The 23,457-nt window shown below is 41.7% G+C and overlaps 2 protein-coding genes across 3 annotated transcripts in view; both read right to left on the bottom strand.

Annotated features, from left to right (window-relative positions):
• pi4kaa (phosphatidylinositol 4-kinase, catalytic, alpha a) overlaps positions 1–9,484 on the bottom strand; it is a 51,432-nt gene extending 41,948 nt beyond the window's left edge. For both annotated transcript variants that reach the window (XM_083793869.1, XM_083793870.1), the window contains exons 1-11: positions 9,290–9,484; positions 5,410–5,526; positions 5,230–5,323; positions 4,821–4,909; positions 4,168–4,243; positions 3,513–3,781; positions 2,995–3,061; positions 2,499–2,647; positions 1,091–1,156; positions 890–986; positions 252–443 (exon numbers count right to left, since the gene is read on the bottom strand). In XM_083793869.1, coding sequence (XP_083649995.1) covers positions 252–443; positions 890–986; positions 1,091–1,156; positions 2,499–2,647; positions 2,995–3,061; positions 3,513–3,781; positions 4,168–4,243; positions 4,821–4,909; positions 5,230–5,323; positions 5,410–5,526; positions 9,290–9,391 — 1,318 coding nt within the window. In that variant the 5' untranslated portion in view covers positions 9,392–9,484. The remainder of the gene's footprint in view (positions 1–251; positions 444–889; positions 987–1,090; positions 1,157–2,498; positions 2,648–2,994; positions 3,062–3,512; positions 3,782–4,167; positions 4,244–4,820; positions 4,910–5,229; positions 5,324–5,409; positions 5,527–9,289) is intronic.
• A 2,446-nt stretch (positions 9,485–11,930) lies between these two features.
• On the bottom strand, positions 11,931–22,948 carry slc25a1b (slc25a1 solute carrier family 25 member 1b). Its single transcript, XM_083793474.1, has 9 exons — positions 22,562–22,948; positions 19,066–19,173; positions 16,764–16,863; positions 16,274–16,412; positions 15,929–16,013; positions 14,305–14,409; positions 13,611–13,726; positions 13,054–13,127; positions 11,931–12,604 (listed from the first exon to the last, which is right to left on the bottom strand). Exons 1-9 carry the CDS (start codon positions 22,671–22,673, stop codon positions 12,490–12,492), a joined length of 954 nt encoding a protein of 317 aa, XP_083649600.1. The 5' UTR covers positions 22,674–22,948; the 3' UTR covers positions 11,931–12,489.
• Positions 22,949–23,457: the final 509 nt, after the last annotated feature.

Genomic DNA, 23,457 nt, shown 5'->3' with positions numbered 1-23,457 from the left:
ACCACGTTAAACAACACCCTCTCGTGTAATATTGCTTAAGTATGCTGCAGGAGGAGCGGGCACACCCATGTCCCAACCAATAGCATTAATTTCCGGTTCTTGAAATCTCTGAAGAACAGGCTTCATTTACGGTCTGCACAAACCAATGGCGTGCCGCTCGCTGTCCCTATTTTTTACGGTCTATGGTTGAGAATGGATGATAAATAACTGTATTATACGGTAGACAATATGAACGTAACATGGCGTCTCACCCTGCTCCTCGGTGACGGCCCACACCATGAGGTCCACACAGGCAGCGTTGGCCTGGCAGCGCAGCTTGAGGGGACTCAGGTCACTCTGCAGGTACTCCACGTCGTGTAGGATCCTCTGCAGCTCCGACTGGCTGCTGCTGAACTGCTCCAGGACAAAGTCGTGGACGTCCTTCACGTAGCCCGTTGGGAGGTCTGACACAAACACACGATATATAGAGGGTATGCTATGCGCGTGACATCATCATCATCATACCCGGAAGTTATGCGGGAACACCTACAAAAACTACGTTCTGGCCTTGACAGCCCATACATCCAAACAGAAATGTTCTATCTGATTGCATTAAACAATGTTAAACAATGTTAAATTAATTTTGCCACTCGAATTATCTTTATGCATACACCCTATTGTCATCGCTGGCAGGCATGAACTTGCATATTCCGTCTCCATATTCTAACTTGGTGTATTTTCGTAAATTGATCATACTACAGCGTCACACAAGCTCGAAGAGCGGCGCCAAGCAATGTGCTTCGAGCTTGTAGATCTGCTGCTTAGAATTTTTAGCCTTAATGTCTTAGTCAATCGATCAATCAATAAAAATACTAGCCAATACAGGTAATTACTAGGGATTTGTTCTTACCTTTCAGGTTATAGAGAGTGTCTCTCAGCAGTTTGAAGACAGCCACATACATTGGATCGCTGAATGTTTTATAGTACACATGGACGCCAGGGTTCAACTACAAAACAAATAAATTGCTCATCAAACAGTGAACTTGAACCGTTCCAAAACAAAAGGCAAATTTCAAACTTTGTTGTGCTGTGACAGAATATGTTCAAATACCTCTATAGCTTCAGTCAAGGTGTCATCCAGAGATTTCAAAAATGTTTCAGAGACAAGCTGTTCCACCTGTTCAAAGGGAGAAAATATAAAAATCACACTTGTGTGAATTGAGGGGCACCATACATCATTATACATCATCACATTCCGGCCAATCACAATTGGCGTCCTCACTTCTTTTTGAGGGGCGCTGGTCCCTCCTATATACAGGTTTAATGTTTGTCTTTAGTTAAATATTTGTTTTGTAAACGCCATTGACAATGAAGGGAAAATGTACGTCATAATGTGCCTCATTACGTCATATAATGGCGTTTAATGTTTGTGTTTGCACCGTTTGTCAATCAACATGAGTTAGACTTTAATATATTAGCGCCCCTCACTTCACACGGGTGTGATTTGTATCCTCAAGTCCAATCCGGCTAATCACTTGTGGTGTCCACAATTTTCTGTCCTCACTTTTTATTCTCAATACGCACTCAGCCAATCAAATCATCGCTATGTTTTAGCTTCACCGATGGCTGCTCAGATGCTCAGGGACACTTCGCACCAGGTCTACACACCTCTGCAGAGTCTACACACAGATCTACAAGCTCCATAATGTTTGTTGAGCTCGTAGATTGGCTATTTCCGACGCCAGGGACACCCGGTCGAAAGTGGCTCATGGAGGAGAGGACGAATAACACAAGCACTTAAACATCAGATTTTAGAAGCCTTCCGGTTTCATATTTCTCACACACACAGCTCAGAGTGCACACAGACAGTTCCGATTTCAAACAGAAACCTTAAAAGAATGTTCCACAGCACTCTCAGAATGGGTTTCAGAGCATGTACTGCAATTATGCCGCAGCAGCATTCATTGAAACAGAAGGCAGTTGCAGTGCCTCCGTCAGCATTGAAGCGATGACGAAGGAAGGCCTGAGGGGCAGAAAATGTGTCGGTTTCAATGACTGCTGCTGTTGCATTAAATTATCTAAAACCTATTCTGAGAGCCGACTATTCTCTTGATGTTTCTGTTTAGTCTTTTTTTTTCTAAGTTCTGTGGGTTGAGCGCCACCAAGCCTTGGGACTACTCCAATTTCCACCATGAGTGTGGGAAGTTTATAATAGATTGGCCTCCATCAACTGTCATATATCCCCTGGCCCAGACATGATCCCCTTCCAAAAAATAATATTGAAAGAGTTGCATGTGAGATCAGTATTCCTCTTTGTGACATCCTCAACAGTTCATTTGGTGAAGGGTACTGTTGTCCCTATACCAAAATCTTCCCCATGCAATATAGATGCAGTTAAAGGGGGAGATTTCCGTTGCCACTCTCGCAAAATTGCTTGCTCAGGGTGGGACTGTCGGGTCTCTGCTCTACATGTAAAGTGTCTTGAGACACCTCATTGTGATTTGACACTTTGAACTAACCATGGACAGGAGTTGCCGGAGCATATCGATAGGGACGTCAAACTCTCCAGTGCTGCTTCCAGTGAACAGAGGGGAGACAGAGAAACTGGAGCTGATGGTGGAGAAGTAGTAATCAGGGTCTACAGCACTGCCATCAGGGAGGTATGAACCTGAGGAGGAAAAAAAAACAGATACTGATGCCGTACTGCTTGGTGAAATAAATCTGTCAAACGCAAGAAGAGCTACCTGTGTGTTTATGTTATCATTGGGGCTGACACACAGAACAAACAGTATGGAATTAGAACAGCGCGTCAGCTCTCACAAAACCTATAAAGTAACAGTTTTGTACATACTGTATGAGGTTTCCACTTTCCACCCTTCGGGCACTATATGTTTTTCATCCTTTTAGACTAGAGCATATCAGCGAGGTCATGATGGGGACTATACAGTAAATGCCACACACATACAGTTGTCCTAACCTCAAAATGCCCAAGTGTTGAAGGACTCTTCCTCTTACCTTCAAAGTATTGTGCAGGATGGTCAGCTGGAGAGCTGGGAGTTAGACCGACCCTTTCTGGACTGCCCTGAAAAAAGGAAAAAAAATGTTATCAAATCTACGACTCCTCCCCCACCGAGAGGAAGTAGCGCCTCCATCCTACTCCCAACATTCCATGCTGAGATAGGGTGACCAGACGTCCCGGTTTTTGCCGAGAGTGTCCCGATTTGAAGCTGCGTGCCCAGAGTCCCGACAAACACTAAAACACTAATATGTCCCGGTTTTCAACATTCAGTACAAATTAATCTCAAATTATAATAAATATATACACAAAGGAAAAAATATCTAAATTATAGTGGCAATATTATCAAACATTGATGAGCAACAACCATAGGACTGAATATATAAAAAAATTAATGGGAGACAGAACTTATATATGATAAATATGTGGTGAACGCATCAAACATCCACAAATTCACAAAATTTCTTTTTTTAAATACCATCATTGTGGGGGGTGTGGCTGTGTCTGCATAGCGTACCTGCTGTGATATGGAGGAGACGGAGGAGCCTTTGCGTCTCCCAGTGGCGTCTCCCACGCATGCGCTGAGCAGAGAGCTGGGCATGATGGAGCGGAACTCGTTGAAGGACCTCCGGCGCGCCGTGTCGCCGTCCTCCCCCGCAGAGCCCAGCAGAGGAGCCTGGGGCCTGGGGAACAGCTTGGAGAGCAGCGCCTCGTCAGTGTTACTGTAGCGGCCGAACGCCCGCGCCACGCCCAGCAGGCAGGGCACCGTGTACCGACACAGATACTCTGTGTAGGGGAAGACATACGTCACACATTCATAAACCAGTAAGCAAATCTAGCAGCGTCCACTATGGGTGTAGATCAACACAGTCTTCAATGTTTTGCAGATTAAACTTTTTCATACATATCATAGATAGATTCATAGACTTAACTTGTTTGACAGCACTGTCAGTCTGTCACAATGAATGTTTTGTTTTGTTGATTTTTTTTTCTTCACATGATCTTTTCTATCATATGTTTGTGTGATTCATGTCCATGTGTATTTTCCAGACATTTAACTACTTAAACGCTCAATACTTTGTTAACTTGACATAATTGTACTTTTTCCTCTTTGCCAAAAATAGCCGATCTGCAGCGTGTTGACATAAAGTGTTCAGTGTTTGTAGTTGTACCTTTATCATCATGGTCCTCTGCATTCTTGCAGATGTCCTGTAGCACCTGCATGGTGTCCATGATGGCCTCCAAGATCTACATGTAAGATGATTAAAAAGTGGTATAAGTGATGTGTGGAAACGGTCTGGAGTCTATGATGGCGGTAGCCAACAGCACCCAGGGGTTTTAGTGGCGGGCTATGAGTTAAAAGCTCTATCTTCCCTTAGTAATCATAGCTATACTTTGTTCAGTAACAGCTATTTAGAACAGAATATACCTTTTCAGGTAGGGATACAAATGTCATCCAGTCAGGTGAGAGAATTCCACAACGACTATAAGCTTAATTTGTATGGTGTTCCAGTTCCAATTTTGCCTGCTAGTTTTTTGTTTTTTGTTTCACCACTTTCAATTGTTTATCCTGTATGTAGAAAGAGTTATCTCTCCTGATTGGATCAAGTTGGAGAGACAGATCCATGATACTGAACGAACACTATATAGCAATAATGATTGGGAATATACAGTAGGGCTGACAAGATCACTTACGAGTCCCTTTAACTAAACCAAAGGGCAAGATTTCTTACGTCATTGCACGCACGCACACGCACATGCACATGCACATGCACACGCACACGCACACGCACACGCACACGCACACGCACACACACACACACACCTGTCCACGTAAGGTTTCATCCCGCTGGGCGACATCAGAGAGTAGTGTTACTAGAGAGAAGCTGAAGTTCTCTGCTACAGGGAGTGTTTCTGCATGACAGGAATACCAACAGTCATTATAAAAACATACACTCCAATGCACTAAAACATAATGGACTTCATGGTGGTAGGACATGTATTGATAGTTACGGGATATCACCACTTTTAAACAGCCTGCTCAGGGACTACAGATGAAAATGAGCTCTCTCTGGCTCAATTATGTACATGGAGGTGAAAACTAAAATGTTGTCAATATGCACTGTCCCTGGTAAATAAATAGTAGGAGCACACAGTATACATGTGGCTATGTGGCAACTCTAGTACAACTGTAAAAAATAAAATAACAGTAACAGTATCTTAGGTAACTTTACCCCTTCCTTTGTGTTCAGAGCTTTCTTCAATCCACTGAACTCTGGTAAGCCCCTTAAGCAGCGTCAGAAGGTAGGGCAGAATGCTTTCTATGTGCTGCAACACAACAATTACACGTTAAGACATTGTTAACACCCATGTTTACACATGGATGAACCAACGTGTTGACGTGTTGGGAGTACCTGCAGCTCGGACTCCACCAGAAAGATGCCCAGGGCGATGACCGCATCCCTCCTCCGCTCGTCCAGCTGGAACACTCCCCTGAAGTCCACAGGGCACATGCACTGCAACTTCTGGACCTGTTAGGGACGGGACCATAATGGGAATGTCATGTCGCGAATATTTGTTGCCAACATGTTCGTGATTAATGTATGTATTATCGCAATAATCAACATATATGCTTAAAATGCCACTTTTGATAAACTACATTAGCCAAAATATTTTTTGTTTTTTAGTGGGTAAAAAAGCCATACTCTTTAGAGGTCCATTGTACAAAGTACAGAGGGTTTAAGTGGTATAGAATATGCAGCTCGGCAAATGTGAATTGATGCCAGTGTATGATGAAGGACAATTACACGATACACTTTATCCACAGGCAGCATCGGCACGGGTGGATACAAAATCTGGCGCTGATTGGTCCGGCTGCACGAGCGCACGCACATTTACCTCTCCAATTTAATAAACTAATGGGTTTCCCATTTAGACCTGAGGCCGATTCTAAAAATGCCATCTAAATCCTGACCTACCGAAGGGTAATTCAAAAATGTCAAAAACATTATGTTGCTATATACTGTATACTAGCAAGCCCAAAAAGGGGTTCCTGTCCTAAATGGGTTAACAGTACTTAATAAAGCCGTCTTTGTCCACAGAATTAAAATAAATGTTATTTGATGGTGTGTTCCATTAGGGATAGTAGTGATTCAGTCAAACTAATGTGTTGTCAGGGAAGGAGCCAGGCAAGCACAAAGTCCCTCCACCATTAATTAGCCCAACAATAACGAGTATAAGTTAGAATACTCAGGGGGATTAAACCCTGTAAACGCGTAAACACTTCAATATAGTCAGAATGAGATGCAGGGGAGATTCAATAAATCACAGACTACAGTACTTTCTCTAATTCTGATAATTAAATGTTGTTGTAGAGCACAGTAAGCTCAGTGGTCCCTGTTGTGTGAGTCTAGCAAACTGCAACACTGACTGAAACCCTATTCCTGCATTGGATTAAAGCAAATTAAAATCTTGCGACAAATGTTTTGCGAAAAATGTTTGTATGGGATTTGTGAAACCGGGTGAAGAAAGGATTCCGAAACAATTAACAGAATATGTAAAATGATGTTTTAGTAAGATTGTTCCTACTGTTCTACATGCTGCCAACCAGGTGAAGAAATAACAGATTGCTTTTATGTGATTAAGATTTTATCTTAATCGTCCTGAACATATTGCTAGTTTGACCACTTCAAATGCTCTAATCTAAAAACAACAACCGATCTACAAGCTTTCAATGACACAGATTGAGAGCTTACCTATTGGTAATGAAATGTCCACCTGTGAGTGGGGAGTGTTGGCTGATGAATGAATATCAACATCCTAATACATCCTGATACTGTCAAAATATGACCCCCCAGTCAAAAAACTGTATGCATACACTAGATGAGGAGAGTGTGGAAATCAGACATGGGAGAAGACCTCAAGTGTATTGCTGTATGGGGATGAGACATGGACCGTCACAGCACAACAGGAAACTAAAGGGCCCTGGATGGAGTCGAATGGCACTAGGTGTCACATGGAGTCTACAGACGGACCACATGAGAAACATGGACCTCTACGGGGACCTACTGTACCATGGCATGGGTCACAGACAAAGTCAGTCAGAGAGAGAAGGATGAGGCTGGCAGGGCACTAGACTACATACAGTAGAAGCACTGCAGCACGGCAGGTTAGCTAACAACACTGTTGAGCTCAGAGACTCTTTCCTTGGTGTTTCGCCTACTGATCACGCTTAAGTTAACCGCTAACATTTAACTCCACTAAAACTATGCCTAAACCTAACCCTAACCTCACAAACACTATGCCTAATCTAACGTCTGATGTACAGAGCTGTGAATTCCCCTTGCATATGGAGGATCAATCTTTATCAATAACGCACGCACGCACACATATACAAATTTACGAGTATAAGTTAGACACACACACCCCTTTTTGACATCTATGAATTCTATGAATCTATGAATTCTGCCTGTATACCGAGTTTCTTCATTTTCTCCCCGTCTACAGTGAAACCCCAGGCTGATTTAGCAGTTTGTTTTAAAAACTACGGCAGATTTAAAAAAAAGCAGACTAGTAAACAACAGAGCTGCACCAAATTAAATAAATGAGTGAGTTAGATTTTCATAGGTGTGTCCAGAGCCACGGGCATGCCAATGTGATGATGCATGATAGACAGTATTGACACACCTAAAGAAAACACCCATTATTAATGTGATTAGTTGCAACAGTGTTGCTTCCATCACGGTGTACTATGCACTGTGTGATGCAGTCTGCCATGTTTTTACCCTGCTGTAGTTTTTAACCTGAAATGGAAAACAAACTACAAAATCAGTCTAGAAAAATCAGCATTTCATGCCCCTTTAATGCACAAACCACTGCATATGGAATCAACAATGCTCTGTTGGTGCTACTGGTTTAGTGTCCACGGCCTGGCAGTGGCCAGAAATTATTGTGAAAAGTCGGTGGTGCAAATTTTTTTGGTGAACTTCCTCTTGTTCTTCCTCTTCCTGCTACCATCCTGTTAATCATCATCTGCCTCTCTGGCTGGCGCTGCCTGCAGCTACACCTTTTATTTATGACTTCACATGATGTTCACAACCTACTGCTGCCGTGCTGGCTGGCTGCTTGCCTGGCTGACACAAACACACACACACATCCATAAATCGTCACTCTCTGCAGTAGGTGCAAGGTGCAAGCCATGAAGAAATGATCCTGTTGTTGAATGTTACTTTTAAACAAGTATAGTTTACTAAATTAATTGCCCACATTCGGCACAAACATGGGGGTTAAATTAGATTTACTTTATGCCACCAAAATGTGAAATGCCTTACCAACAGACCAAAATGTGACTCCTATCCTCCTTCAAAACCACCACAAAAGAGCACCTGTCTGCAATTTGTCTTCTACGCTTGACACCCGAAATGACCTCACCCCTGCCAATGTTTTCTGTACATAGACCGATATTTGTATCACTCCTATAGTGTTGATGATTTATTGTATGTTATTGTTTGTCTTTAAATGTCTTGTTGACGAACTGAATGGAAACAAGCCCTTAGGGCCTTGTGTTATCCTTATTAGCATCATTGTGTACCAGTAGTTTATGCAAACTGTTAATAATATAGTACAAGTAATCAATCAAGACACCATTAGGACCCTGTGTAATTGGAGAATTGCACTGGGTTACAACTTACAGCAGAGCCGCTTGTTGACACCCGACTTTATACTAGTTTCATTCATATATTGTAGGCTACTGCCCTGTAAGATATTGATTTGAGGACATGTTTGAGTAGTACGATCGATTGATTGAAAAATGTATTACCAGTTTGAAGAACAGTTCAACGAAAAATACAGGTCAATACAAAATCTGCTAAGAGGATAAAACTTGAAAAAGCACTAAGACTCATAAGACATAATAATTATGCAGACCAGACACTAAATACAAGTGGGAGGGCTCCTCCAGTCTAAACAGACAATGGTTAAAGTTGCAAAATATGCAATATAATTTTTATTTCACACAAAAACCACCAACAACTTTGTAATTACTTCACTATAGGCTAATACTGACAAACTATATAAATATAAAACTAAACACTTTAATTAATACAATTATATATTGATGTCCATGTTTCATGTTTCGAGTTGTCTAATCCACTCGAGCGTTACTTACTTCGCAGCAAGTAGCCGATCTACAAGCTCACGCGCAGTGCCAGGGCAGTGAGCTACTGAGCTTGTAGATCGTCTATTTTCAGGTCAAGCTAGTAGTAGTAGCTATAGTTGTATGTTGGGCTCACTCACCTTGTGTATGGGCGCGGGCCGGTGCGCTGCCAGGGAGCGAGCCAGAGACAGCACGGTGTTGAAATAGAACCCTCTCGACGCCCCTCCGTATAAAGACGACATGTTTATGAAGCGTTTAAGATGCTATACTATTGCTACGCTAAACTGGACGTTAGCATGGTTATCTGGTTCAGTCATTGAGGACAGACAGGAGAGGACTTGACAGGACACAGACCTGCTAGCTGACATCAACAACTATGCGTACGGCGAGCACCGAGGGTCAAACAACAGTGAGGAGGAGGGTGGAATCATAGACATATGGGTGGAATCATGGCTCATAGATTATCATCACCTCACTGTGGAAGAAAGAAGTAGTAGCAGTACCACAATCAGTAATGCAGGTCATTGCACGTGCAATACCATGCCGTCACCCCATGTGTTTTAGGAGCACGCACATGCATCGATTCGATTACAAACAACCCTTAATTTCGAACAGGAACAACGTTTACAAAGGCGTGCCGAGTGTCACACCAGCGTGAATTAACCATTAACATAGGAATGAGCCTAGATGGCCCAGTCACACAATCGGTCTCAATATTGACTGATTGATTTGTCAATTAATGTCCTTTTGAAGGACGTTTTCTCACAATTTGTATTTCAAGGTAGAACACTGCCATCCTGTGGCTGTTTCATGTATCTCTACAAAAGGAAAACTGCATGCCTTGTATTGAAAGGTAACGAACTTGTTTTTGTTTTTAGACAAATCTTGTTAATTAATGTTAATAGCCTAATAAACCTATGGATATGCCGGTAGATAAATATATTTTGAGTGGTCATATTTGGTATAAGCAGTTGCCCGGGGTAAATATGGAGACAAGTGAGAACTTGTCGACCACAACATCAAGGTAATCAAGACACCACTTTGAGCACCATGGATAGCTCTTCTGGTCAGGTGTTGCGTGACCGTGGAAAGCTCAAGTCAGGGTGTGTTCAGCACCATGGATAGCTCTTTTCAGCCTTCATGTAGAATTTACCGTTTACTCCCCCTGTCTGTCCCCAGTCTAAGCCAGGATTGGGTGCATTATGTCCAGTGCCATGTGCTGATTTTTGTGTTAACAGTAGATCATTTGACATTTGGCAAGTTTCAAAAAAGTCCAAACTGATGAGAATGCATGAATTATGTTTATCCTTCTGGTGCACAAACCAGACGATTACCCTGAAGCTTTACATGTAATACAAATAATACATTTTAAGGTCAACGTACATGTTTTATTAGAGTGTTATACAGTATTAGTGACACCATACTGTCAGACTATAGTACTGTTGTCTGCTAACTGGAGCAAGGCTACAGAAGGCACATAACATCCACAGTGTGATGACCAAGCTAGGTTCAGCTATTGGCATTAATCTCTCAATAGAACATTCTTGGAGAAGCATTTATTTATTTATTTTTTGGCAAATCATCATTAGATTGCCCTTTTTCTTTTTAACAAGACGCAATCCTGGAATGGAAATTTAAAGAGAAGGCAATTAAAAGCAGTCAACCATCATTCAAAGTAACAGAATAAAGGCATTGCTTTGCTTAAAACAATTTTTCCCAAACAAATATTTGGAAATCTGTATTATAAACCTTTAACATGGCATGAGACGAAAATAAAAGCACCATTCCTTGGCATTTCTTTAAGGCATAGAAAGGAATTAAAAAGCAGAAACCACATGAAAATGTTAATTATATAAGTAAAAGATAATCAGAAATACTGCAGATTCTGTCTTGCATTAAACAATCTGAAGGTGCTATAGAATTGTGTTGCGCCTTGAACAGTGTACATTCAACAATAATTACCATATTTGATCTATAGAAGTCTTTGTAAATGAATCATACAAATACATACAGTAGGCACTTGTATAAGAGAACGTAAAAGGAAACTATAGTTTGATCTACAAGCTCACAATGAGCTGTGGAACATTGTGAGTCGGGTAGGGATCCGGAATCGGAGGAACCGGATCCACCATTGAAGAAACCAGGAATCAGTTCCATCACATTTTGGAACCGTTTCCAGAACCGTTTTGATCCCACTGTCAGAGCTGGCATGTGGACTTCATGTCTGCTCTACATACAATTACTATACCAGTGTACCAAGTTCTCAAACTTTTAATTTTAAAGGACCAAAATAACTCTTGAGAGTGTACAACTACAACCGTAGTGGTCCATTTGGTTCCATTTGTATACTCTCAGAGTTACAGACCTGTAAGGGTCCATTTGGTTCCATTTGTATACTCTCAGAGTTACAGACCTGTAAGGGTCCATTTGGAAACCCCCTATAAGAATCGTTAAAGGGAACCATTAACAAATCGGACTGCTAAGAGGGAATTGTTAAGGAACCGGAACCGTTTAAACACTAATAAAAAGGTTCCCATCCCTTATTGTGAGTGATCTTCGGTGAGCGACACCTGCGCACAACCAAGTATATAAATCAGGTTTTAATACATTTCTGCGACTGGAAAATGTAATCACCTGACAGCATTTCTACAATCTCAATTATGTCGATTTGCTTGACAAATCGTTGAATATAGAATCTCTATTCAAAATACAATCTTAATAAATGCTTTGTGAATGTGAACATGAATGTAAGGCATTTAGGTTTTAATTGCATGTTGATAGAAATCAACCAACAATCATACTTCTATTAGCATCGATAGCCTATCATTTCTTTGTTTTATGAATCCACTACTTGCATGGTCCATAAAATAATTAGTTTGTTGACCATCTCTTCTCTCTTTTCAAGTATTAGCTACTGTACCTCACATTAAGTTGGAACTGTTGAATTATGGATTATTATTATTATGAAATATGTACAACATGAGATAAAAGTCTGTGGTCACATTCTCAGGTCTAGACCAAAACAAATCATTCATCCCCTTGACCCCTTCCCTGAGCTCTAAAAGAACGTCCTCTGATTAGAAATTAAAGATGAGAGGGTAGGTGTAAACAATTAACGTTGCAATTGGCGGCCATTTACCTATTCCACAGACTTCGATTAGACTTAAAAGTGTCTGGCTACAGGAAATTAATCACTTTAACGTTAGTTGTTATGGAGGTAGATATTACAACCTAAAGAGTAGCGTTGTTGAGGAGGTGACAGGTTTGGAGGTCCTTAGCTTGTCCTGCTTGTGTACTCATCACTGGGTAGGGGTGGGTGTGTGTGTGTGGGGGGTCCACTTCAATCTGTCTTCCAGACCTTGTTGAGGATCTTCACTACTTCCTCATAAATAATGAAGACGATGGCCACATCCAAACACACACGACCCAGTCGAGGTACGGTTCCTTTGTAGAAGCTGCATGGGACAGAGGAAGGAAGAGAGAGTTTATGTCCGTTGGGGATACTGACATACTGTAGCATTTGTCCATTCCATTCATGGGATATCGACAACCCATTTAGACCTGTTACACCTACTGTACAGACTGTTGTTGAAGCTGGGAACGCCTCTAAGCTTGTAGATCTACTACTTTTGCTATTTTTAAATTTGAATCCTGAAAAGTATTACAGCTTTGGACATGAGGTTCCCACCCGACAGAGACAATACTATATAGCAACATAATTATTTTGTATTTGACGTTTTGGCCTCAGGTCTAAATGGGATAATGTAGCATTTGTCCATTCCTGACACTTCAATTGTGTTTTGTTGTTTCTGAATGCACTACTACTACTACCTCCAAACACGATGCATATCGCATGAGAACTACTACTACCTCCAAACACGATGCATATCGCATAAGAACTTACGCAGCAGGTCCTTCATGCTTCATGATCTGTGTGGCACAGTCCAGCGTGCTTTTGTACTTGTGAGCTTCAAGACCCTGTTGAATAACAAATACACTTTTTAAGCATTTTCATAACATCGTTTTTACTACTACTACTACTTTTGTGTAGGCTTTTACCCCTTTTCTCCTCAATTGTTTTATTTATTATGCCAATTGATTCCTCCCCACACACATTTATGTTTGTTGTCACTGCTGTTGTATCCTATTGGCTCACCTGCTAGCAGGAAGCACCCTCCCGCCCCAACACTCCCCACTGACAGGTACAACCCCCCCCCCCCCCACCCACACACACACACCAAGCCCGTAATAGTATGTGTGTAGTGACAAATATCATCCTCCCCGCCCAACTTCCCTCCTCCGAACAGAACACGAGCAAATTGTCAATAATTAGTCATAATAAATACATGTCATCAACAGATACAAACGTTTACCTCTCCTTTTGGTATCCTGATAGCCAATCATGATTATTATTAATTATGATATGTCAGCTGTGGCTCAGAAGTTAGTGTCATACTGTACCTGCATCCTAGTCTTTACAACATCCAAGGGAGTGTTTCCAAACACACTGACAGCTCCAGCAGTAGCTCCAAACAGTCCAGTTATCAACATATTGGGAGCCTTGTTAGGATCGTCTCCTAGATGATTCACACATAAAGAAAGCCATGTTATTGAGTTGAACATGAATGTGTTGAACATACTATACTAGTCTTCAAGGTTTTTCAGGTCAAGGACCCCTTATCTGAGAGAGAGATGAAGCAGGGACCTCCCATTATATATCGTATAAAGTTGTGTTGCAGATTACACTTTTTCATAGATAGCTTCAGGCTTGTTTTGCAGCACTATCATCACTGTTGTGAAAAATCTATGTTTTGTGTTTACATGTTATTTACACATTATCTTTTCTATTTAATATGTTGGACTTGATGTTAATGTGTATGGTCAGACATTTAACCACATAAACCCTCAATACATGGTTCTGTACTTGGTCTGCTCTTTTTCCCCCTCTACACAAAACCTCTTTGCCAAAAATAGCAAGTAACTCTGAGGACCCCCTATGGGTCCCGGACCCCCTATTGAAGACCCCTGTACTGTAGTATAACCCCCCCCCCACACACACACACACACACACACACACACACACACACACACACACACAGTCACACACACACACACACACACACACACACACACACACACACACACACACACACACCTTTGTACCAGTTCCTCAATCCAGTCATGACATAGAAGCGGATGGCCTGGTTTGAGCCCTGCTTCAGGACTGTGGCTGTCAGTCCCTGGTACGTCCCCTTCAGCCCTGAGGACAGCAGTTAAACAATGTAATCATTAAAATAATACATTACAATGTATATAAAGTTTTTCTAGATACACAATGTCACTTTACAGAAAACAGATACAAAATAAGATAACAGCTTTATTAGGAGAAAAATAGTTTTCTCCTCCTGAAATAAAGACGGGTGAAATTTAATTTAAGATAATTCGGGCATTTTAGTTTCAGCCTCAAACACTAGGATCTGAGTTTCTGAACCAATCAGAGCGTCGCATCCCTCCAGGCTATGGGACATCTCTCTGTCTCATGCACGTGCACATCTTAGAGTATATATTAATAGAGACTGCACCCGAGTTCTCCTCCCATCAACTTGCATTAAGTTGCCCAAAAGCGCATGAGGCGATTTCACTCCTCCTTCCGGGTAGGAACAGAGTGCATTCTGGGATGGATTGGGCCCAAACACATGAACGCGCTGCTGTTGACTATCATTGCACGAGTTCACGTGCGTTCATGTATGAAACAGCGTTCACGTGTCATCATGAACGTGCGCAATGATAGTCAACGGACCAGTGCGTTCATGTGTGGCCAGTGCTGCAATATCAAATTCGGCCACTATGTCCATTTTGCCTCAGGGTTTCCTCCGGGTGCTGTCTCTATTAATATATACTCTAAGGTGCACATGCAGAGTGGTTTGTTTACAAAGTGACAGAGAGATGGCAGCGAAGCCAGTAGGGGCTTATCTCTAACCTATACACAACCTATATACTGTACATATTTTAGCGTGATTATTAAGTTTAAAACGAGTAATACACTGGCTGGATGACATCTTGAATGAGATTAAAACGGAGTAGTTTGAAATCAAAACCAGCCGGTGTTTGGAGGACGATGCAGCAATGGGAATCAAACAGGTGAGCTTATTTTTTTATTGGTTTTTACTCGACATGTCATCACGCATGTTTTCATTTACAGGAAGTAATTAAAATTCGATTTTATGGACTTTTTATATAAAAATAAACAACTTTCTTTCCCCCCAAAAAAGCACAAAAATGAAAATGTTCCGATTTTTTTTGGCATCCAATGTTAGATATGCCCATATGTCCACCACAGACGTGGTCTAACTAAAAGTGTGAAAAACGTATTTTTCATTTCACTAGGTCTTTAAAAAGGTTCAATACTTGGAAGGTTCAATAGAGGGTATGCGCATGCATAAAGTGAATGGCAGATCGAGTGGCAAAGTGAGTGGCAAAGTTAATTTAATGTGTTTAAAGTCGTTTAATGCGATCAGACAGGACTTTTCTGTTTGGATGTTGGGCTGTCAAGGCCAGAAAGTAGATTTTGCCACTCAGTAGGCATTACCGCATAACTTCCGGGTATGATGATGATGTCACGCGCATACCCTCTATACTAAGAACACAAAAAGTAGAAAAAGGGGAGTTGGATTAGATAGGGAATGCAAGTGTGTTCGGGTGAGGGTAGCTGGGCAAGGAAGGTCACTACAGGCATATACACGGGCTGGGGTGGCCAACATGCACAACCTGAGTCTTACCCTGAGTTCTAATAATCTCCTTCACCCCATGGAAGAAGCCCTTGTACTTTGGGTTTGCTGATGTCTGGTCATGGATGAATTTGACCTAAAAAACAAAACACACACACACACACACACACACACACACACACACACACACACACACACTTTGACTGCCATGTATTAATTAATTAATTATTCCGTTCTGCCACGGTCTTTGCAGTACATACTCTTTTGAAGACCAAAAGGTCCCGGGTCGTAAACCGGAAGTAAACAACATGTTACAATGTGGAGATAAGAGATGTTTCTGTTCGACAGCAACGATAATGTTAATGCAAGGGTGTACTAGTGTGAACCCGGGCTGACCTTGACCGTCTCCATGGGACAGACCACAACAACAGCCTCGGCCATGCCGGCCCCCAGACCACAGAGCAACCCTGAGGTGCTGTTCAGATTACCATTCTCATCACGCATCTTATTAGCCAGGAACTCAAACACTCCAAACCTGACGAAGACATGGAAGATCATGGAGACACATTTCAAAATGACAACACACCCAGCCAACGGTTACAGTACAGTATGATATGGAAATAGGTATGTGTAAGTGTTAAGGCTGCAACTAACGATTATTTCCATAACTGACTAATAAGGCGATTATCGAAACGATTAATCAGATTATGGCACATATTTAGCAATTACCTTAGAATTTAAAGGTTGATTTAGGCATGTTCTAACAAACAAAGATTAATAATTAATTAAACAGTAGTGTATAAAATGCTATACAATTTTGCTCAGCTGCTGATTAGTGTGTGTGTGTGTGTGTGTGTGTGTGTGTGTGTGTGTGTGTGTGTGGTACCTGACAGCTGCTTTTGGTATGGAGCCATACACAAGTGAGCTCAGGCCTCTGTACAGACCAGCCACCCCATGACTCCTAACTGTCTGCCCCACACAGTCACCTGAAAGTAAGACAGGAGGGATACAGGTCAAAGGTGAGAGAGCAAGGCAAGGCTAGGCAGTTTTACTTGTATAGCACATTTCAACAACAAGGATCATCTTGAAGCAAGATGCAATGTGCTTTACATAGAACAAGCAAAGGAAGCACAATAACAGTTACAGTGCAGAAGACAAAGGAGAAATAAAGGAAAGAGTAACTCAAATCAAAGGCAGTGGCAAGCAGAAAGGTCTTTCGTTGTGTTTTAAAAGAGATAAGAGACCTGTAGTTTTCTGGGAGTTTGTTTCAGATATGTTGAGCATGAAAAACTAAATGCTGGTTCCCCAAGTTTATTTTATTTTATTTTTTTGGGACAGAAAGCAGAACTTTCACAGATAGACAGTACTATTTTGAAATAACTTATTTGACACACAGGGAGCCAGTTTAAGGATTTAATAACTGGGGTGATGTGCTCCAGTTCTTAAAGGTCAGAGTAAGTAAGACAGGAGGGTAATGTTCAGAGCAAGGTGAGAGAGTAGGAGGTAATAAATGCCTAAATAAAATAATAAAGAGTCAAACAAGAAGAGCAAAAGTGCCTTATCTTGCTGCACCTTATTAGCGTTGGACATTTTGCAGTCATCACAAGAATATGTTAAATATTTACTGCACTGACCTTACAAAAGTATATAATTCATGAGTCTATTGTCTTAAAAGTGACCTGAAGCATAGGATACAAGTTAACTGGTGAAGGAAATGTCTATTCTAGAGAAAGACTATACGTTGTTATACCCTGTTATAGAAAGGCCTAACCAGGGACTGGGGTTGCAAATTGGCCTTGGCTATAAACCCTATATGTACAACGCAATGGTTTCATGTTTTTACAAACTTGATACATTTGTTTTTGTACTGTCCCTGTTAAATAAACATATAAATAAAATAATTAAATAAAAAGGTAGGGCGCAGACCATGGCCCTGTCTTTCTCTACAGCAGAGTATGCCTGCTCAAGCTGGAGCCGATCAAGTCACACCAAATTGGTCGACACAGCCTTCAACGACACCTGTCGCATCATCACATGCGACAAGAGTAAGACAACACCTGTCCCGTGCCTCTATACACTAGCTGGCATCTCTCCCTCGCACATCAGACGAATGTGTATCGCTCAAGATGAACGGTGAACACAGGAGACAGACATTAGACACCCCTTGCATGGCCACGTAGCACCCCCACGCAGGCTCCCATCTAGAGCCAGGTTCGTGCAGACAAGCAGCAAGGGCCAACATCTGGCAAGATGAATCGCAAAGCGCTCATGAATGGCTGGACAGAGGAATAACACCAACAGAAAGCCTTGCTAGTGGCCACGACCTTGGCTGGAAAACCTGGAAGTCACTCAATGGACTGCGTGTGGAATAGGGGAGGTGCAAAGCACTCAAAGTCTGGAACTACACAACAGAAGACACGTGCACCTACTGGAATGTGCCGACCACCCGGTGCAGTCCAGAAGACCTGGCAGAACCTACCCCATCAGCTGTGGCCTGTGCCGGATATTGGCAGAACGACATCTGAGATTGCTACAGACTCGAAGAAGACCCTCCATCCGGGAAAGCTATGTATATAGCATAGCAACATTACTTTTCTTGACATTTTTTGCAGGTTTTTCTGAAAACTTTGTGTTAGTTTTTAGAAGGCGTTTTTAAAATCGGGCTCAGTCAAGAAAATGGGATAAACCGTGCACTGAGATGAAAGCAGACAGGGCGGCAGACAGACAGACATAGCAAAGTCCAGCAACTCTCTGCTAACAGATAACAGTTAGAAAGTGGGTCAATGCATCTGCACAATGGTTCATTCAAGCTGCGGATATTAGTGATTCAGGAGAAAGAAATAGAGTCCACAACACTGGTAAAGGAAAACTCAGCTCCATTTGGTTTATTAATTCAATGTTTCGATCACTGGGATCTTCTTCAGGAATGAAGAAGTGAGGGACGATCTTAGCTCAAAAATTTATCGTGACCTCCCAGTTAGCGTATTAGCGTTTCTACACGGGGAGAACATGCAAACTCCACACAGAAAGGCCCTTTAGCCAACCCCACGGTGGGAATCGAACCTGGGACCTTCTAGCTGTGAGGCACGACACCCCTCTGTTTACATTTCTGACTAATAAAACTAGTAGAAGAAAATGGGGGCAGAAGTTTTTGTTATTAAGAGAACAGATGTTGACAAAAGACTCACCAACGCCTTTAAATTTGGGAGGGTTGGCCTTCTCGTCCAGCTGCAGCTGTGTTTTGACGTACTCAGTGGGGAAAGTAATGCAGATCTCTATGCCTCCTGCAAGCCCACCTGGAACAGCACAGCAGATAATACAAATCTCAATCACAGACCAAGCAGGACACATGATACAAGCATATTATGGTGAGATAGTCAGTAACACAGCAAAGAAAACAAATCTGTTAATCCTCACATGCCCAGGCAAATGCAAAATGAGCATAATCTGCATTAACAGACTGGTAGGTAATTACCATAACAACACTATACAACTACACAAAAACAGATTAAATCTCTGTGCCCTTAACTTGGTCTCTCTCTTTCTGCGCGCGCACACACAGAGGATTGCATTAAATGTTTACTACACATATCAATATCCTTTTTGTTTTTTGGTGTACACATTCTTCTATAATGGAACGGTTCCGTTCCACCTTAAGAGGCAGTGGGTTGACACATCTGGCGTTCAACTGCAAACAGAATGGCAGCAGCCGATTGGCTTAGCTGCTGAGCGAGTGATTCTGCCCACATGATGATACTCCCCCTAGGACTAGATCCTGTTCCAGCTCCAGGGGGGAGGTTACCTTCCAAAACACTGCATAGGTAACATCTATACTTACTGTAGTTATAGTTCAACTAAGAAGTTAAAATATAACTACAGTATGCCCGTAGCACTTGCCGTAGCCTTGACAACCATTCAATCTTATGCAAAGGATAAAATTAAATTTAGATAGCATAGTTATGTTAACTTATGTAGACAGATGCCAGGTTCATTTGTTGAACTCCTGGCATCCTACAGTTTGTATAGTTTCAATGAAAATATGATTTGACATTTGTCATGCAGTGCAATCCAACACATGTCTGCACACAGCATGCAGGGTCAGGCCAATGTTTTAGGATTCCTTCTTAACAACATCATAACATTTTTTTATTTGTCACAGACCCACTCAACAAAACACAGCTTTTTCAAAAACATTTTTGCTGCCAAGAGATGATCATCATGGTCAGTTTGGAAGGGTGACACCAAACCCCAGCATTCTTTGGTTAGAAGATGTCTTTATAGCCAAATGAAGCAAAACCAGAAAAACAAACAGAGCATGTCATCACCTGCAATCCCAAGCCTTCATCCAGCTAGTACCTTCATTCCTAACTGGAGAAGAGATGCAACTATTGCATAACAATGAACACAATATGTAAACTTATGTTTTAGAAATAATTTGTTCCTGATGTTCTACATACAAACCATGTGAAGAAATCACAGATTGAGGCTTTAACCTTTGCTTTTATGAAATATCCAAGACTATTAAGGTTTTATGGAAGATGCTTCGGAAAACATGTTGCTAGTTTGACCACTTCAAATGCTCTAATCTTAAAATAATAACAAATGCAGACGCATTGAGAGTTTGTAATTCAGCTATTTTCTCTGTGCAACATGCTTCCATAGAAGACTTCTAGCTTCTAGCTTCTATGGAATCCAAATGACTGAAATCAGTTGTGGCGACTGAGAACTTTAATCCATAAATACTGTGTGTCATGGTGTGTGTGTGTGTGTGTGTGTGTGTGTGTGTGTGGGGGGGGGGGGGGGGGGGACGACTATAAGAAGAACAAGGCCTAATTTATATTACTTAGTTGCATGCTGGCGTAAAACGACAGATCCCCAATGCTGTGTGCAACACTGCACACAACCAAGTATAAAACTTGGAATAACAGTTCAAATGATCTACTTTCTTTTCTACCTCTTCCCACCTTAAAGATATAACATTCTGTATTGTGTGTGTGTGTGTGTGTGTGTGTGTGTGTGTGTGTGTGTGTGTGTGTGTGTGTGTGTGTGTGTGTGTGTGTGTGTGTGTGTGTGTGTGTGTGTGTGTGTACAGACTTGTGCCGAGGTCGACAGAGCAATGTGCTTGGTCATCGTGCTTCATGGAACTGAGCTAAAAAAGTACTCAATCCTCTTTCTGACCATAGGGGATCTGGGTCATTAGCAGTGTAGGAAAGTAAAATAATCAATCCTGCAATGTAGAAATACTCTGTTACAAATAAAATAATGGAATTCCAAATTTACTTGAGTAAAAGACAAGTATCGGCATGAAAATGTACTTAAAGTACCAAGAGTCGAAAGTACTCATTATGCAGGATGACCCATTTCACAAGTTTTTAAATGTATAAAACTATTCTGAAAATAGTAGATCTACAAGCTCGCATGTGACACATTGTGAGCTTTGCTATTTTCAAATGGCCAAAATGTATACAGTTACAGTATAGGGCTGAAGTGGTTAATCCAAATCTACAAAGTATCTAGTAAAACTGCCTGCCTTTGCCTACAGTAAATCCACGACTGGTTTGGGGTGGTTGTCTTCCTGCTCTTCTATTGAGACATTCAGATTGTGTCAAAAGGTCATGTCTCACCTGACACAGGATCTGACATGAAGTTTGACCTGACCAACTTATCCCCTGAGCAAGCAGGCAGGCTCCATTAGCTCAATGTTTTTTTTTTAAAGAGGAGATTGTCCATATTCATAACAACCTTAGAAATGTGTTCATTCCCATCAGGACATTGATCATTAGACTCAGAGCAATAACCCCACCTATATCTCCCAGACACCCTCCCCAGTCCAAGTTATAGGAGGTTGAATTGTAGAATTGTGTGCAAGATGTGATTTGCATAGAGATGTGATGGGATTTAATTGACAATATTTTGTTGTATTAATTTTAAAAGCAAAAAATCCTCTCACACAATTATGCCAGTGTGCCAGGGATCACCCTGCCTCCCCTGTGCCAATGTTGGCACCCGTGCCTATGTAGGTTGCCTACTCCCTATGCAAATGCATGTACTGTACCAACTGTACTGTACCAACTAACTGTGAATGAATGAATGAATTAATTAATTAATGAACTGTAAAACAGAGTAACTGCTGCTGGGCACATGATGAAATGAAATAACAAGAGAGGTTTAAGTTCCATTCCATCTTAAAAGCATCGAACCCCCTCAGGCCAGTACAAGCCTGAACTTCCGGTGTCAAGATGACACAAACATGGCATGCACACCCCTTTCCTTTTATACACACACGCCGTTGAGTATGCTTACTATGCTAACTCTCTTATCAGAAATAAATGTACACTGGTGTTTAATTTAGTTATAATAAAAACGGTCAGATCCCGACTGACGAGAATGATCAGCTGAATGCTTCCTTCCAACGGCCAGCATGCAGCACTAAATGATAGCAAAGGAGCTAACCTTACGACTCCGATCAGTACACTGAAATGCACGAAATAGCTAAATATATTATGTTCGGTACAGAACACGTCAGACATTAGATCTCATACTAAAGTTCAAACTGTTGGAAATATCTTCTAATGCACTACTTTGTGAACAATGTTACGTTACACACTGTTATTACAATAACAGTGACGAGTCACGACTGTTAAATAACTTTGTAGTAGGCTAAACTAAAGTTACTAAACTTACCTGCCAAAATAGCTTTGCCAGGATGAGTAAGTTTGGTTTTCCCTGCCGGGGCTGCAGCCGCCAGACACCGGGGTCTGTGGAAGGGACTCACGAACAGAGGGTTTCCAGACATTTTGGTTGCAGTGTAGAGCTAACCCTAACCCCGATCAGATACAACTACTATTTATTTCATCAGACGCTGCGAATCAGAGCCACCATCTATGCAGCCCGGTGCTTAGTGCAGAAAGAACGCTGCTAACTGCCTCACCACGCAAAGGCACAGCGATGTTGAACATTGGACTTGGTACTAACTGTTCAGAGACTGATAAAGAATGGAAGCCTGTGTACTTGTGTACAGTGGAGAGCCCCCTGATCTCGTCACACTCGTCCAGATGCTGATAGTGTGGACTCTGGAGTCAGGCAGTAGAGTGCACGCAGAGCAGGGGTGGTATGTTCAGGGCGCTGAGGGCGGGGCTCAGTTGGTTTGTAGCCGATGTGACTGCGGGCGGCGCTAAAGCTCAACTTGTTGACTCCTGACTGTTGACAATAAACACAGTACACTACATCCAGGTTCCAGTGTACTGTGTGTTTACTGTCAACAGTAAACACACATCAAAATAATAATAATAATAATAATAATAATAATAATAATAATAATAATAAAAATGCAGATATCTACAATTTTGGGAATGCCAAGATAAAGTGGTTATATGATGCTGTATTAACTACTTTTGCTGGGATTGGGTCTGGGAACACCCTGGAATATCACCTCAAGGGCCCCCAGCCTAACCCTAAACCTAACCCTCACTATTGTTTTCCCTTTTTACCTCCTCTATGATGATTTCCTGTTTTGGGCTATATAGAAGTGTATATTTGTATGTCTCTAAATGTTATGATGAATTGAAAATGGTGGACCC

Source organism: Protomyctophum parallelum (assembly GCF_964188405.1).
Source record: "Protomyctophum parallelum genome assembly, chromosome: 21".
In the NCBI taxonomy this organism is placed as follows: Eukaryota; Metazoa; Chordata; class Actinopteri; order Myctophiformes; family Myctophidae; genus Protomyctophum; species Protomyctophum parallelum.
Note: the sequence above shows the minus strand (reverse complement) of the source record. Positions and strands in the feature narration are given on the sequence as shown.